This window comes from Diospyros lotus, chromosome 7, assembly GCF_014633365.1.
Source record: "Diospyros lotus cultivar Yz01 chromosome 7, ASM1463336v1, whole genome shotgun sequence".
Lineage (NCBI taxonomy): Eukaryota > Viridiplantae > Streptophyta > Magnoliopsida > Ericales > Ebenaceae > Diospyros > Diospyros lotus.
In genome coordinates, this window is record NC_068344.1 from 37,892,568 (window position 1) to 37,911,057 (window position 18,490).

The following is an 18,490-nucleotide window of genomic DNA, read 5'->3' on the forward strand; positions in this document are numbered from 1 at the left end:
ATGATCCCTCAACTTTTCTTCGGGTCCAACCGTTACTAATCATTCAATTTTATTTTTTTACTGAAACAATACAAATCATTTTCATACTTTCAAATTTATTTTTTAGGTTGCACTTAAGACAGGGAGGTTTTAAATGATATGATTTCAAATTATGTAATTTGAACATGTTTGTTCCTCAAATGTTGTCATTAGATATTATATAAGAGATAGGTACAGTTCAAAAGATTTCTGGACTAGGTGTTTTAGATTTTGAAAATTTATGTTTCTAATATAGTAGTTAAGTTATAGTTGATATATCTCCTTCATCTCCTATATCTTCTTTTTCCCTTATTTTAGGGAGTTAAAAATCTACTGGGTTAGTCACCATTTCAGGAAAAAAGTTAGTAGAGAAATTAGTTTTCTATTTTGAGGGAAATAAATTTTCCATTTCATTACCCTCTCCTAATCAATGCACATATACTCTGGACTGCTCGAAGTCATTTAAAACTCAAAATTTAAAATACTCAATCCATGTCATTTAAAGTGATATCATTTGAAGTTTAAATACATGTTTGTGTGTGTACAATATTATCTATATTACATATTATACGTGTGTGCGCCCTAAAAATTACACACATTCCACAAGAAATTGAGATAATCTCCAACTCACCAAGCACAGCTAGATCAAGATGATGCCAGTCTTATGTTCAACATCCTTCGCCAAAGGTTCGTTATCACAAGCAAAGCATACTCTTTATCACACATCATGTATGTATATATGGACCATACCTAGGAGAATTTTCAGTATTTTACATTCTTATTTAAAACAATGAGCAACCTCCCTCGCCTTCTCTTATGTGTCTTGAGTTCATCCCATGGCCCTACCGCTGTTAATTACAATCTAATCTATGTTGTGAAATCCTGGGAGAAGGGAAGTGATGAAGCCAAAGACGATCATTTGGATTTCCTTGACAATACCCCACCACCGGTTGCCACCGTTGTCTGCACCATGCTCCACCACCTGCTCATTTTCAGCTGCTTGATTTCCGTCATTGGGAGGCTGATTCTCATTCTGAGCTTCTGGATGATCCTCTGCCACAGATATAGCCATACAAATATTAGTACCAGAGAATGTTTTCTTTTTCTGAAAATAACACTTCGATTGTAATGACGGAAATTAAAAGGTAGTATAGTATATGCCTCTATTGAATACACACACACGCACACATACCTAAGGTGATTTTTTTTCAACTGTATCTTATCCTAACTAGGGGTCGGTGGCATGGCATTCATAATGTCAATTGACAATATTCATCCATGCAAAAAGAACAATGTGCCAAGTACTAGCAGCAGAGCAACAGAAATCAGGTGGAGAAGGGCCGATAGTCAAGAAGAGGCAACCACAAGATAGAAGTTGAGTATCAACTATCAACAGAACAAGAGAGAAGAGCAGAGCAAGAGAGGAGTGGTATAGCAACTAGCAGAGATAAGCAGAGCATAGAGAGTAGATGCAACAGAAAGAAGAGAGCAAGGAATGCAGTGGTAATGACAACAAAGAAGAAGAACAGTGGGGAAGGACAAGGACAAGATAAGAAAAACTTTCCAAGTTCTAGGAGTTCCAAATTTTATTCCTCTTTTCCAATCCAAGTTCCTTTTCAGCAATCAGCCTTATATATTGGCTTTAAATCTCTCTTTGGCAGTTGCCATGCAAATAATCTGTCAAGTCTGAGGTTTTGTCCAGTGTGGCCGGAAGCCCATCAGGCAAGGTTGGGGACTCTGTTTAGCGAGCTTTGGGAATTTTTGAGGTACCAGGAGGATCTAGAATGAGTGTGCTGGCAACAACGGTCCTTTAAAAGATCTTTTCATGGTGGTGGAGTGGCTTGTTAGTTGTTACTCTCCCCTGGCTGTACTTGATCCAGGTTCTCTGGATCCTGAGGCCTTGGGTGACTCATCTGGTTTTGTAAATCCTTCCGTCTTGGTTTAAATGGCAAGGGAGTGTCAAAATGGGCGTTGAGAAGAATAAAGAAGCTTTGTCATTTTTTGGTGTTTGCATTAAAGGGTTCGTGTCAGAGACTTCGAGAATCCATTAAAAAAATTCGAGATATGCGAAAAAATTTAGGGTTCTAGACCTGGGTCAGAAAAAGAGAAGACCTTAAACCATTGAGAAAAATGGGAAAGTGAGATCTGGGGATCCCACTGAGGAGGGGTCCATTAAACTTCTATATTTCAAAGCTAGTCAAAAGAACCCAACTAAATTCTGTCTTAGAAGATGATGGAAAGGGGCAAGCCTAAGACTGGTGTTCCAGACTGGGATATCCCTCGTCTAGTAGGATCTTACAATCTTGATCCAATTTGGAAGACCCTCCACTAATTCTATTAGGACCCCGATTTGACAGCCATGATTGGAGGCTTGATCTTTTAGGCTTAGAGTTTAAATCTTTATTTGTTGACCAACAAGCCTGGTTTGAAAGACCTTTTTCTGAAGAAGAGGCGTTGAGAGCACTTCATGGTTCTAGGGGTGATATTTGCAGATAGTTTTGTCTTGACAAATGAGACAAAAGGGGACATGAATACTAAGACAGAGAAATGGAGGGACACCTTAAAATCCCAAAACTTCAAGTTGCACAGATAGAAAATAAAACATATGAAATATAAGTTCAATAAAAATAAATGATGCTATGATGAGACTTGAAGATCAAGTCATTCCAAGAAAATACCAATTCAGTCATCTTGAATCAATTGTCCAAAAATATGGGAAGATTATTGATGATATTACTCAAAAAAATTAAGGCATGATGGTTGAAATGAAGAAGTGTATTCGGAACTTTGTGTGATATAAATCCCATTAAAACTAAAAGAAGGTTTATTGAACAACTATAAGACCAATTTTGTTGTATGACATTAAATGTAAGGTAATAACCACTAACATCTACAAAATATGAACATAACAAGAATGAGAATGTTATGATAGATGTAAGGCCATACAAGAAATGGTATAATTAAAAATGAGATTATATGTCATAAGGTTGAACCTAAGATGCATGGATTGCAAGTGCCCCCAAGCAGGGAAAAAAACATTAAGCTCCTTTTCTTCCATTTTTAGTAAACCAAAAATCTTGAAGATTGGGGAAAATGTCTAATATCAAGATTCTTAACAAGAAAAAAAAAAGGTGTCCCCACTCCCCAGTCCACAAGACTCCCTGTTTAACAAGGGCCTGAGGAGGGCAAAGAAACTATTTCCACGACTCAAACTCGTGACCTTCTAGTAAAAAATAAGCAACCTTGACAGTGCTATCAAGGCTTGCCCTCAGTATCAAGATTTTTAAATGCATGAAATAATTCACAGTCCAAGAGTCTGAGATTGGAGTACTCAGATCCCATATATAAACCAATTTTAAAGGCATATACCTGCATGAGCAGCATTCCCATCCCCCTGTCTTGCAGCAGGAGGGATGTTCTCTGCCCTAGCAGCTGGCCTCGGCGGTTGAGGAGGTGCAGCTGCCCTTTGCATTCCTTGTGAAAGCCACCGTACTAGTGGAGTGAGAGCTCCAGTTAGATATCTGCGGAAAAAACACAAGGGAGAGTAACTTCAAACACTGATCTGAACAAAAAAGACACTGAAAGTCATAGAAATGGAAAAGTGTGAGCTTGAGTTTTCTTGACCATCCCCAGGACAAAGGAACAGAAGAAGCATGAAACATTTCATTGGAAGTATGAAGAATAATATGAAGTTCTTAACTTACAGATAAATAAGTGAAGCGAAAAAAACAAGGAGAACAAGCCTTTGTCTGGATCCATCTTGGTTGAATAAAAAGATTACTGCTGCCAACTTTAATATAAGTAACAGGTCAAGCTGAATTGCAATTTGAAACCTCCTCACAACAACTTGTCTTTGAGGTGCTGGTTGTTGCTGCTGCTGTCCAACCTGTGCTTGATGTTCACCCCCAGTTGCAGCCTCAGAAGAACTTGGTCCACTGTTCATAGGATTTTTATATAATGAAATTACTTGCAGAATGCATTCAAAAAAACTATCCAGTGAACACAACAATGATACTGTCAAATTAATCCCCATTGTCCTGATCATCATCATAATAATGACAAAAACTGTGGTAGTAGTAGTTGCCATTTGTGCACTCTGACTTTGTTAAATTCCTTATTTACTCATTATCATTTATCTCTTTCCTCATAAGAAAAATTATTATGAGATAAGTACACAAAATGAAAGGTGATTTTGGATAGTTAAATTTAGTAAATTGGAATAGAAACATGCATTCTGTGCCATATTCAAGAAGATGCATTCAAAATATAAAGCCGTGTGGTATCACCTTATCGGTGTGCTCAGTGTATTTGGCTAAATTTACAACAAAGCAAGTCCTATGTATATATGTTGAACTTTGATGTGAACCCGCGATGGGACAAGACCAAAGGAACCCACAAAAGATTGAAATGAATCCCAGAAAAGCCAAAATCGGGTAGAAGGCAAAGAATTCATGACCTGTTGATTCACGAACCAAGAACCTAGACTATATTAAAATCTAGACCCGTTGATTATACGGAAGCAAGAACCAAGAATTGTTGAACGCCACAAAGACTGCCCAGATCTTTGATAAGTTCGATTTTTGAACGCCACAAAGGAATCACTCCATTGATAAGTTCGAAGTTTTGTTCATTAAAGAACAAGATAAAAGAGATAAATCTCTCAAATTCAAAAATTCATAATAATTTCTATCTAATGTTTACAATGGAAAAGCCTTTAAATAGGCAAATAATTAAATCATAATTCTACATGGAAATTAATAAAAATCCTAAATTACATAGAAAATAAATAAATAACTAGATCTGGTCAATCAATCAATCATTCCTTTTATATTCCCAGATCTTTTCAATCAATCAATCAGGTAATCAATCAATCATCCATTCCTTTTTATGCTCTCAAATCTTGTCAATCAATTAACTAATCAATCAATCAATCATGCGCCCAAATCGTGCAATCAACCAATCAATCAATAACCATTCCTTTTTATGCGCAAATCTTGTCAATCATCCAATTTCGACATGGTTGACGAGGTTGACTTGTCCGATTGCATCATTATTAGTCGGCCCTCCATGATTCTCATCAAACTTGTTATTAGTTCAAAATTATTCAAATAGAATCATCTAATTTCATCAGTACTGGCTACAAACCCCACATTAGGGATGATGAGAATGTACATAGGGAGAGAAGCAACTCATCATAGATCTGGAACACAAGTATAAAGCTCTAGTTAAAACAGCTAAAATCGTGCCATAAACAGAAACCTCTCAGAATGAAATGGATAAAAAGTATTATTGGGCTAATTACCCACCTATAAGAAAGTTTTCCAGCTTTTTTAACGCAAGTAATTTAAAATTCAGGTCCCTGACATAATTCAATAGATGGAGGAGATTGGGTTCTCCTATTAGTGCTGTAATCAGTGATGAAAAACAGTGTCTCATTATGAGAAGTTAAAGTTGGGAAAGGAAAAACACTTTGCACTGATTATAACCTTACAAAGCCACCAGTTTTTTAATTCCCCATTAGATGTGCTTTTGATTTTTTTTTATGACATAATCTAACAAGAAAATCTTTTAGGCAGCATAAGTGAATATATTGTAGAATGTGTACTATGAAGTAAGTCAGGAAACAAGAAAGGAAAGGAACTTCAAATATAAAGAAAACTTATTCAAACACTAATGCATCCACAAAAAGGATGGCATCCAAATGAGAAAAATTTAAAGATGGGAACAAGAGAAAAAGGAAAAATAACATATGCTCTCACCTCTTTTCCTTTTTAGGACATATTTTTTTAATGAGAGAAGATGCAGGCCAGCTACTCATGCTATTAAAATTTATAGATGATTACAAAGTCTCTTTAAGATGAAATGTGAAATAGCAAAATAAATGTCAAACCTTATTTCTGTACTTCAAAGATTTGAACAATATGGCAAGTGTCCCATAAGTCCTGCAGCGCTTGGTGGAGGGATTCCTAAAGTACTTAAAAAGTGCATTCATTACCTCAAAAGTTAAGGTCATTTGATTGTGGTGACTGGGATTGGGTTTTGGGCTACTTGCATGCAATATTCTGCTGTATGGGACTAGGCGAAAAATGTATACCCTAATGTCAGGAGTTATTGTAATCCCTAACTGCTTAGTGAACTCTCCAAATTCCAGGGAGCATCAATTAGCAAATGAATTCCACTAGAACATGATATCTCATGCATTGTCAAACCAGCAAACAATGTCCACCCAACAAATACAAGGAGATAAGTCATTTAAAAAACAAAATAAATAAATAAAGTAAGAAGTCAAAGATATAAAACTGATCAATAAATTCGAAAAGCCAAGGCACTGAAATTACCCAGTAAATGCTTCATCTAATATTAGTCTTATGACTTATGAGCTAAATATCTACCAACGGTAAGAAAACAACACATGAAATATACCAATAAATTTGGAAAACCTATGACACTACTACCTCCTGTATTTATGTAGCACAAACACTTACGTTGGTCTACTGTAGGTCAGAGGGATAAGAGTGTTTGGTGGAAATCCAGCAAGGGGACCCATAAATGGGAGGACAGGAACAGCATATATGCCCGCTCCACGGTTCATCTGTTCCTGGTTCTGCAGATTATATAAGCCAGGAACAAGTGCAGGATACATGATTGGAAACATCTGAACATCATTGTTTGGTCCAAGACCATTGGAAGTAGGTCCCTGAGACATGAAAGACGAAATGATTAGATAACTAAATACCTTCAAGTCACCAAAACTTAACATCTTAGCTTCCCACATATAAAATAACAATGCTAGAAGAGAACAAAAAAGTAAAAGCAAATGCATATTAAAAAAAAAAAAAAAAAAAAAGCTAGAAGAGAACAAACACAGTAACCAAAAGACCTACTTAAAAGAAGATTGCAAATCAACATCATGCTAAAAATACTTGGAAGGTAAAAAAGAATTCTGCCTTAGCCACAAAAAATAGGGGAAATGAGAATGGTTTCCTTAAAATGAAAAATCTGACTCCTAACACCCTTGGAGGCACTAATATTCCTTTTGCACCAAATATGCCAAAAAAAGGGGGAAAAAAAATGGATGATCATCTAAACACAATTCTACTCTAGCCCGAGCAAGCCCTGCTCCAAACAATGGGACATGAACACCAACAACAACAACAATCCCAAGTGTTAATTCTACTAGGTGGGGTCGGATACTGTAATTAAAAAAAAAAAAAGGTGGTGGAGAATGGGAATTGAGAGAGAGAGAGATATAGAATTTAGAAAGAAGGAATTCATCAGGTGAGATCAGCCTTTTTATACTGATCTCCCAACAATTCAAATGAAAAGAGCTTCCCGCTTAAATGCCTCCTGCCAGCTATAACTACCGCGCCTACCTACCGCTTACATGTGCGGTTAGTTACCCCTTATTCCCTCAATTCCCGAATTACAAAAAAAGAATTAAAAGTAGCTCGTGACAACTACCCTCCCCTTGAGGAATTTCTTGTCCTCAAGAAATACAAAGCAAACTTGCTACTCTAGGGAATTGCTTGAGCAAATCTGGGAGGCATTCCCATGTGCTGTCTTTGGTAGGCGATTGACTCCATTTCACCAACACTTGCATTAGGGAAACTCCCTGTTGATAGATCACTCTCCGGTCTAAGATAGCTTCTGGCTCCTTTGCTGGCTCTTTCCCCAGGTGGGTAAGCTGGAACTTGCAGACTGGTCTCCCACATTTTTTAAGCAATGACACGTGAAACACCGGATGAATTAAAGAACCTTCCGGTAATTGGAGTTGGTAAGCTACTTTACCCAATCTTGCTACAATAGGGAATGGACCATAGTACTTCGGGCTTAACTTAGGTGTGGCCTCTCCTGTCACAACCCTCACCTATGTTAGTTTAAGCTTTAGGTACACTGATTCTCCCACCAAAAACTCCCTTTCACTTCTTCCCTTGTCTACCTATTGCTTCATTCTGTTGCATGCCAAAGCTAAGTCTTTTTTTAACTATTGAAGAATCTCTTGCCTTTGTTGAAGATAGTCATCCACCGCTGCCACCTTAGTCAACTCGGGGGGTACTGGGAGGAAGGGGGGTTTATACCCAAAAAGAGCTTCAAATGGTGACCTCTGTATGGAGCTGTGGTGGCTGGAGTTCTACCACCATTGAGCTAATGCCATCCACTTGTGCCAATGCTTTGGCTGCTAAAAACTCAAGCACCTTAAGTAATTCTCTAAGTATTGGTTGACCCTCTCAATCTGTCCATCCGTTTGAGGACGGTATGCTGATGACATGCTGAGCTTGGTCCCCATATTCTTCCATAGAGTCTGCTAGAAAAGACTAGTGAAGACCTTGTCACGATCAAAAATGATAGTCCTAGGGACCCCATGCAACTTGATAACTTGGTCCAAAAACACTCTCGCAACCTCTTGAGTGGTGTAGGGATGGGATATGCCTATGAAATGGGCAAACTTTGTGAGCCTATCGACCACCACCAATATACAATTCATGCCCTCTGACTTAGGGAGCCCCTCCACAAAGCCCATGGACAAGCTTTCCCAGGCTTGTCCAGAAATGTCCAAGGGCTGTAAGAGCCCAGGTGTGGCCACCGTTTCATATTTGCATAATTTACAAGCATCACACATCATAACAAACTTAACTATTGCTTCCTTCAATTTAGGCTAGAAAAAAAGTTGCTTTACCTTGAGGTATGTGTTTTGGATCCCTAAATGTCCACCCAAAGGAGAATCGTGTTAGAGATTAAGAGCATAATAAGATCGGTTCTTGCCAATTCTCACACCCTCAACACACTCGATTGCAATGCAATTGGACAGAAATATAATTAGAAATAAAACAGACGGAAGAACAGAAAATATAAAGCTGTAAAGGAACAAACACACAGCACAAGAAGACCAAGAATTATACTAGTTCAGGCCAATATTTGGCTCTACATCCAATCGCCTAAGGCACACAACAATCCTTTAGAAACCGACCAATCAGATGTAGTACACAGTCCCAACAATCCCTCTTTCCAGTGCTCCCAAGTACAAACTTCCCCAAGAGATTACAAAAGATCGCTCCAAGAACAATTCTCACAATCTTTCTCTCTTTTACACTGCACTCAAGCGCTCAAGGAATTCCCAATGATCAGAATGTTTGGATGCCCAAGACTAGCGCCTTCCCCCTCTATTTATAGAGGTTTGGAGCGCTGGCTATGAGGGATTATTTTAAACTTATAAAAAAATCTAAAATGCCCCTTATAATGTACATAGGAAAAACATTCTATACTACTTAGTCTCTCAGGCGAACTCCTCTTTCACGGGACTACATGCATCCTCTCTTCTAGATACAATCGACTCTATGCAAAACTCTAACAAATCTTCACCATTTTGCATGAGTCACTTCTAGATGAGATACCCGGCTCCACCATTGTTGCACCTGATCACTCAAACACAAAACAAACATTAAGGATATCAAATCAATGCTGTAAAATTCAACAATGGACACCTCGGATCATACTTTCTAACATCAATATGATTTGGTCTCTCCATGTGGGACTGAATCTAAGCCAAGTGGACTACCCATTTGGCTATTTCAACTCCTCCTACCTAGACTTTTCTTTAGGGTTCCTATTGCATACAAAATGCAATATATATACCCTAAATTCATAACTATTCATCTAGGCATACTCCACCATAAACCAAATCTATATATGATGTTATTCCTTAATCCCAAAGGTTCCATCGTTGAATTTTACAACATTGATTTGATATCCTTAATGTTTGTTTTGTGTTTGAGTGATCAGGTGCAGCAATGGTGGAGCCGGGCATCTCATCTAGAAGTGATTCATGCAAAATGGTGAAGATTTGTTAGAGTTTTGCATAGAGTCGATTGTATCTAGAAGAGAGGATGCATGCAGTCCCGTGAAGGAGGAGTTCGCCCGAGAGACTAAGTAGTGTAGGATGTTTTTCTTATCTACATTATAAGGGGCATTTTAGATTTTTGTATAGGTTTAAAATAATCACTCATAGCCAATGCCCCAAACCTCTATAAATAGAGGGGAAAGGCGCTAGTCTTAGGCATCCAAATATTTTGATAATTGGGAATTCCTTGAGCGCTTGAGTGCAATGTAAAAGAGAGAAAAATTGTGAGAAAACAAACTGTGTAGGGCATGGAGAATCTTCTCCTTAACCTGTGGGCAGTCTCCAACCGCTATTCTTCCCTTATACCGTAGCACCCCCTTCTGTAATACGTACCCCTTTTTGCTATTAGGGTCCAACACCAGCTACTCCAATATCTCCTTAACTGACTCATCAGACTCATACCTGCTTGCCACTTCTTGATACCACTTGGGTATTGCCGTCGTAATGGTTGTTGTCTCTCTCTTCTCCATACATTGAGATAGGGCATCTACCACCACATTATCCCTTCCCTTCTTGTACTGTATCGTATAATCAAGTCCCACTAACTTTGCCATGTCCTTTTTTTGTAGTTGCGTGTGGAGTCTCTGTTGCAATAGGTACTTAAGACTCCAATGGTCAATCTTGATCACAAATTGACCCCTCTCAAGATAGTGTCTCCATTTTTCAACCGCCAATAAGATTGCCACAAACTCCTTCTCATAGATACTCAACCCTTCATGACTTGGGGCCAATGCTTAATTGAGGAAGGCTATGGGTCTACCTTCCTGCATCAGTATCGCTCCCACCCCATTATCACAAGCGTCTGTTTCAACTACAAACAGCTTGCTGAAGTCCGGCAACCCCAATATCGAAGCCTCACTCATGGCTTTCTTCAAGTGCTCAAATGTTGCCTCAACCTCCGGTTCCTATCTAAATCCATCCCTTTTCAACAATTGTGTTAGTGGCCTGCTTATTACACCATACCCTTTCACAAATCGCTGGTAGTACCCCGTCAAACCTAGGAATCCCCTTAAAGGCTTTGAGGGTTGTAGGCCTTGGCCACGCCTGCATGGCTACCACCTTATTAGGGTTAGTGTTGACCCTTTCACCAGAGATAACATACCCCGGATACTCAACTTGTCTTTGTGCAAATGAACACTTTGACCTTTTGATGTACAGTTGGTTTGACTCTTAAGGATCTCAAAAGTAGCCTTTAGGTGTGTAAGGTGTTGATCAAAATCTCGGCTATACACCAAAATGTCATCGAAAAACACAAGTATAAAGCTCCGTAGGTGTGGTTCGAATATCTGATTCATTAAGGATTTGAATGTAGATGGTGCATTTGTAAGGCCAAAGGGCATTACTAGGAATTCGTAATGGCCGAGATGGGTGCAGAAGGTAGTCTTGTGGGTATCTTTTGGGCTCATCCTAATCTAATGATAGCTAGCTCTAAGGCTGAGTTTGGAAAAAATAGTTGCCCCCCTCAATTCATCCAAGAGGTCTTCGATAAGTGGGATAGGAAATTTGTCTTTGACAATCATGGCATTCAATTGTCAATAATCCATACAGAAGCGCCATGAACCATCATTTTTTTAACTAATAGTATCGGGGATGCAAAGGGGTTGTGGCTAGGTTGAATTAGAGAGTTTTCAACATTTCTTTGATCATTCTCTCTACTTCAGTTTTTTGGGCTGGGGGGTAACAATATGCTCTGGAATTGCAAGGTTCAGATTGGGGTTTAAGGCTGATTGAGTGGTTATGGGCCCGAGGTGGAGGTAGGGTTGTAGGCTCTTTGAACAAATCCCCATATTCAACCAACAGTAAGTCTAATGAATTAAGTTGTCTTACCTCCCAAGCTGGTTGGTGCGGACTGCTTACCACCAGAAACAATTCATTTCTTCCCCTTTGCTCCTCTTCTTCTTCTTCTATTGCTTGGATAGAGAAAAGTTGGGCCACCCTACTCATCTTCTATTTGAGTATTTTCTGCAGCCTTTTTCTTGTGATCATTTTACACATGCCCATCTCCTTGCTTCCCACTAGCGTCAACCTTTTACCCTCCTTCTCGAAGGTCACTTCCATCCTATTGAAATCAAAATATATAGGACTCACGTGCTTCATCCAATCTACATCCAAGACTATATCGCAACCCCTCAAATTGAGCAACCTAAGATTTGCCTCGAAGCTCTCTCCTTGTATGGTCCAACAGAAGCCTACACAAGCTGATTTACTTACCACTTTACTCCCATTCGTCACTCTCACCGTGAGGGGTTGTGTTAATTAGTGAGCACTTCAACCTCTTGGTCGTCCCTTCATCTATGAAATTGTGGGTGCTCCCACTATTTATAAGAATCATAAGCTTGCACTCCCCCACTCTACCTTCCACTTTAATAATCTTATTGTTAGCTAGGCCCCTTAATGCATGTAGTGAAATTTCACCATTGTCTTCCTCTCCTTCTTTGTTGGTCTCCAGTACCTCTTCCTTTTCCAAGTGATCCTCCTCACCATTGTTTCTTGCACTGGTGCATGGGAAAGTACCGGTCACCACACTTGAAGCAAAGGTTGGCCTACCTCCTTTGCTCTATCAGTCTCTCCCCTTGTGTTTTAGGGGCTAGTGGGGGTAGACTCCGCATTCCTTGTACTCCTTTCCAATTCTCCCTTCCTTGAGCCTTCCTAACGAGAGCTAACACATTATGTGTTCCTCCCCTGCTCATAAACCGTTGCTTTTTCATGAGCGCTTCCACCGTCAACTCATGCAATTGGGCATTATCAGTTGCATGCTTAAGGATCTGTGGCTGCAACAACTTCACCATGGGCCTTAACTCATTCAACCCACTAATAAAACTAGAGATGAAATAAGCCTCCGTAAGGTAGGGGTTATGGTTGAGCATCAACGCCTTCAGCTCCTCGAACCTTCTTTGATACTCTGCCACCGATCCACTCTGTCTGATTTTGTTAAACTCTTCCACCACATCAGTCATTCCTCTCTCCCCAAACCTCTCACAGAATTCTACTGCAAACTCAGCCCGTGGACATTCCTCCCTCGTCTTGGACCATCCATGGTACTAATCATCCCCAACATCGTAAAGGTAGGCCACAGCCAGGGTCACCTTCTTGTGCTCAGAGATTCCAAACCACTCAAAGGCCCTCTCACATCTTCTAATCCACCATTGAGGTGTACTTCCATCAAACATAGGGGTATCCAATTTTGGCATTGGTATCCTCGGGTGGCCAAGGCCTCTATTCACTCCCTTGCCTTTGACTGACCACATTCTCCCCCATTTCCCCCAGCTCCTCCCCAATCTCAGAGGCTCCCAATCTCCTCTGACTCATCCCATGGCCAAGAATAATTGAATCCACTCTTTCTCTAGGAGGCAAATGTGGGGAGAGGCTTACCGGTTGTTGTTGCGCAAACATGACCGTGAATCCTTGTAGTTGCTCTCGAATCTGCGCTCCTACTTCTTCTCGGATTTGATTGACTACACCATCCAATTTGCGGTCAATGGAGAAGATCACCTCGTGATTATGATTTGATCCCAATTTTAGCTGATCTACTCTCGCCTGCAAGTCCAAGACCGTGGATCCGAATTGGTGTAGTTGCGCTTCCATATTCTTCATCCTTGTGCCGTCTGCCATCACCAAATCTCCCCGCAGTTTCGATTGGCCTGGATTGCTTTGATACCAAATTGTCAGGGCGCAAGCTCTGACAAAGAGGGAACTCTCGGTATTCTTCGAGAATTCAATGGAGAAAGGGAATTAAGAGAGAGAGAGAATTTCCAATTTGGAATCAATTCATTCATGCCTTCATCAAGTGAAATCAACCTTTTTATACTAATCTCCCTACAATTCAAATGAAAAGAGCTTCCTACTCAAATGCCTCCCAACAACTATAACTGTTGTGCCTACCTACGGCTTACATGTGCGGTTAGTTACTCCTTATTCCCTCAATTCCCGAATTACAGAAGAAGAATTAAAAGTAACTCGTGACAAGTTCTTCCCATCCTCTAAACGACTAACCGTATTGGAGAATGCAAATCATCCTAATCAAGCTTCGATGTGACAATATCGCCTCATAATAACTTACCAAAATAAGAAATTAAATAAAATATGGCAGTATGCTGGCACATATTGTGGGTTTTCTTTCCTTTTATTTAATAGAGATGCTTATCCTCACAGGTAACGTGGCATGCTATTAACTTTGTATGCATACCATTTTTATGGTTCATATCTCATATTATTTCTTAAACAAAGTACTATTAGGCAACATTGTCCCTCCAATTCACAGTTCGTCTTCTACTCCAGATTCATTACACTTCTGAGAGTCTTCAGACAAGACAATATAACATCTCTTGCATATTATCACTTCACAATTCTGTTGGAATTGAAACAAATGAAAACATGTAGTTAAAATTCTAGCACCAAAGTATAAGAAACTTCCCAGTTTTATTTCCTATTTTGAAACTCTTATTGTCTGTTTCTATAAATCATAACTGTAAACCATCATGCCAACTCTTTTTACAGTCATGCAAATTCTTTTACACCTGTAAACCATTAGATTTCCTGAGGTTCCATACATTCAAACTTGCAAACTTCTGGGTTCATTTACTTCCTCATACAATACATGCTCCAGTTCCACTAGTTCTAAGAAGCAGCCATATCTAGCTTCCTCTTTTCTGTCCTACTTTTTATTTTTCATTAGATTTCCTTTTACATGATGTACTTCTGCATGGTTGGAAACTCACTTTTATGTTTTTATTTGCCAAAAAAGGTCATCCACAATCTGTTACAGTGGCAACAAGAAATCAGACGTGAATTACATGCACCTTACAAGTTACAAGAAGGAAAAGGAAATTACACGAACCTTACAAGTTACAACAAGGAAAAAATTACATGCATTGTGATTGCACAATAAGTGACATGATCCAGATGGATGCTAAAGCCAGGAGAGTAGACTCCCACATAAACAAGTTGTCCTGAGATTCTCCCAAATTTAATGCTGAGAATCTATTATGGAGCAATTACCCCCTTCATTTCCATGGCTCCTTTTCTGGATGCACAAGACATAATAATCTATTATGCACTTTTATTCTACCAGGAATGAATGCTTTCCATGTATTATGATATTCACTATATACAGAAATAACAAGACCTGCCATCTAACTGCAAATATTTTTGCAAAAAGCCATTACTGACTGGTGATCTTGCACAATTTTATTTTATTTTTGCAGCCAGAACATTATGAAAACACATGGCTAATGTTGTGAGAGTAGCAGGAGGATTGTCTTTGTATATAGCCTTACTCTTGCTATGCAAAGAGGCTATTTCCACAACTCTTAACTTGTGACCTTCCAGTCACAAAAGAGAACCTTAACATTGCTGCCAAGAAGGCAATGTTAAACACATAAACCATCACTTGGACTCTTATAACTTTTTAAACCTTTAGATTTCCTGAGGTTCTTTGTCTCAAAACTAATAAATCATGGGCATGTACTTCCTCATACAATACATGCATCAATTCCATTTGTTCTAGGAACAAACATCTTCAGCCTCCTCCATTTTTGCTTTGTTTTTTTCCCCTTCTCTTTTAAATTTCTTCTATTTATATAGGCCTCACAAAGATTGGTGGGTTTCAGGTGGCTTAGGGTGGTAATGTGAACTGGAGTTCATAGATGGTTTCTTCGACACTCTTTCTTATTCTTCTTATTAGTCACATCCCCCCTTGAAGTCTGCTATCGTCGTAATCATCTTTTTTATCACATAACCATAGTCACTTCGTTTCTCCACAAGCAAGGGTCTGGATTCAACATTTTGAACCGATTCCACAAACAAAAGGGGAAAGGGCCTAAATCTCTATTAATATCTATGTATTGAATGTTCATGAATGCATAAGAGAGACAGAGAGAGCTATCTTCAACAAGGGGGGAAAAAGGGTATTAGAAGAAAAAGGATGAATGGGATATTTAGCCTAATAAACAAAATAAAGAAGCACAAAAATAGTTGCGCAAAGTAAAAATCACTAGATGCTTCCAAGTAATAAAAAATACAGCACATTATATGTCAGAATCAACCCAAACTGCATCAAGCGGACAGAGAGAGAACTGAAAAACAGATACAAAGGCATGTCACCCAAATTGAAGATACGGAAACAAATAAAAAAACCGCAAATCAAACACCAATCACATCACAACTGGTACAAAACCTAGAACGGATCATCACCAAATAAAAAAATACGATGGAAACATCCATAATTCACAGCAAAAAAAAGCGATATGCACACCTGCAAAAGATTAACAAAGCTCAATAGGAACTATTAAAAAGAACAACGACGACAAGGAGGGGAAAAACAAAAAAGAAAAGAAAGACTTAGGGTTTAAAACAATGGGGAAATCGCAAAACCTGAGCATTCTTTAGAGTGTCCTCGGCTGGTCTCTGCGAAGAGGAATGTTGTGCGGCTGCGGTCTGGGTTTCGGCTGCTTCCGCCATTGGAGCTCTCAATCGAAGATCCAAAGGTACATACAGTTATTGATTTTGTATTCAGTTATATGATTATTTGTATATATAATTATTTACTTGTTCATATTTACGTGCGATTTCGTCAAATAGCCAATGGAGTCGCGCCATATAAGCATAGAGACAGAGTGGACTCCTGTACTTTTTACGATTAATTAATTTCCCCGACTCCCAAAGTATCTTGTATTGGCATTTACATCCTAAAGGTTTAAAAAAATACATTAATTTAGCAGAAAAATGATAAATTACGCTAACCACCGTTAAAAGTAAGGCATAATTGGGGGTGTCCATGCATTTTTTTGAAAAATTATAAAAAAAAATTAATCATTAAAATGTAAATAAAATGAACTTTTTGTTGATATTTTTATAAACCCTTTCATATCTTTTTCTCTTTCAGTCTTTATTTAAAATTAATAATATTAAAAATATTAATTAATTCAATGAATATCAATTTATTCGTTGATTCTCAATATTGGTTGGGGATTAACGAACAAGTCATTAAAGATAACGAGGGATCAGGAAAAGATAATGAATAAAACTTGATTTTTTTAATTGTTATAATCTAAAATTTAGTAAAAAATGAAAAGAAGAATAAAGAACATGAAAATATGAGAGAAAGAAAAAAAATATTTACGTGTTAAAAAACACATTTTGAAAATTTTTTGAACGATAGTTTAATAACGAATGACTAAATTTTTTGAGATAGTATTGATGGTCCATAAGATCAAATTTGTTTTTGTATAATTATCAATAATTTATGAATATTCGTAAGGCTAAGGACACGATATTTTAAGCTATGATTTACCTGTTTGTCCACCCAACCTGAGATGTGAAGGTCGAAAATTCTTGAAAAAATAAGACAATCTCAACCAAAGATTGTATTGATTGGATATCCCTCATATTTCTTACATTAAAAAAAATAAAGGACTAATTGCATAAAATTTAAAATTTTAAAAATATTGAATGTAATTTTTAAAATAAAGAGAATTTCTTATTACTTTTCACTTTCGACCGTGGTGCATTTTATAAACCCATAAATTTTGATTACTAGTAAGATGTAATATAAGTGAAATTATGCCATAAAACTTGGATATAATATTATATTAGCGTAAATAACCCTAGCCCCTCGTAATTTGACTCATTTGTGTAATTCTATGAAGATCTTTGTAATTTACTTTTTCGGAGCAACACCTCGTTCATTGTAAAATGTAATAATAGAATAGTTGCTCAACCAATAAAAATAATAATGTACAAAAAAATTACATGCCGTCGTCTCCTTATTGGCTCTAAAACTAAAGCTAGGATTTCTTGAAATATAGAATCTGTTTTGAAAATATTATCTGGACGTAGTGTTACAACTTACCAACTCTATATTGATATGAGTTGTACTGTTTGTATAGAATAAGTTTTACAGAAATATTACAGGAGGAGATAAGATGACCAATTTGGCCTTCAAATAAATGAGCCAATGAAATCCTAAATGACTGCCTCTCATTCATTCTTCCTCTTCCTGTCGTAGACGATGTCAGTCCCATCTGTCTCTGCCTCTTCTTTTCACAATCGTCGACCCATTATTCGGCCACGCCTCTGATATGATCGATTTTCTTCTCTCCATCTCACAAACACCGTCGCTCAATCATAGACCAATTGATCCATTGAAGCCCATTAAAGACGAAACTCACTGAATCAACCACCCAAAAGAACAAATTATTGTGAAATTACTTAATTTGGTTTTGTTCTGCTATAGTGCATCGATTATAAGAAAAAGATATCAATTTTGCCTTTAAAAGGGTACACAAACTTTCCAAGGAGACCCACAAAAAGTCAACCATGAAAAATTTATGGAAATAATTTTTTGCAAAATAAGGAAAAATAACAGCAAGAATGAGTATTGTTGGAGCCTGCGATTTTCTTTCAATTTTTAGTATAATATAATCTCACGAGCGGAGCAAAATGTTGATGAAAGTGGAAACACAACCTTAATTACCTTTTTGTTTAATTAATAAGAAAAAATTTACAAAAAAATTCTTCATAAATATAATTAACAAGGAAAGAAGAAACTGGGTCATTGGTGTCTGGATTTAATCT

General features: G+C 37.9%; 1 protein-coding gene across 1 annotated transcript; it reads right to left on the reverse strand.

Annotated features, from left to right (window-relative positions):
* Positions 1-659: 659 nt before the first annotated feature.
* On the reverse strand, positions 660-16,450 carry LOC127806059 (uncharacterized). The gene is made up of 5 exons (XM_052343049.1): positions 16,289-16,450; positions 6,504-6,715; positions 3,723-3,953; positions 3,388-3,539; positions 660-1,071 (listed from the first exon to the last, which is right to left on the reverse strand). Exons 1-5 carry the CDS (start codon positions 16,373-16,375, stop codon positions 881-883), a joined length of 873 nt encoding a protein of 290 aa, XP_052199009.1. The 5' UTR covers positions 16,376-16,450; the 3' UTR covers positions 660-880.
* Between the last annotated feature and the right edge of the window lie 2,040 nt (positions 16,451-18,490).

What these genes read in the sequence shown, in the direction of transcription:
- LOC127806059 (XM_052343049.1), bottom strand. Translation starts at nt 16,375, where the DNA reads ATGGCGGAAGCAGCCGAAACCCAGACCGCAGCCGCACAACATTCCTCT. An exon ending in ACACTCTAAAGAATGCTCAG is followed by an intron (nt 6,716 to 16,288) that starts GTTTTGCGATTT and finishes TTCATGTCTCAG; the next exon opens with GGACCTACTTCCAATGGTCT. An exon ending in CTGACCTACAGTAGACCAAC is followed by an intron (nt 3,954 to 6,503) that starts GTAAGTGTTTGT and finishes TCCTATGAACAG; the next exon opens with TGGACCAAGTTCTTCTGAGG.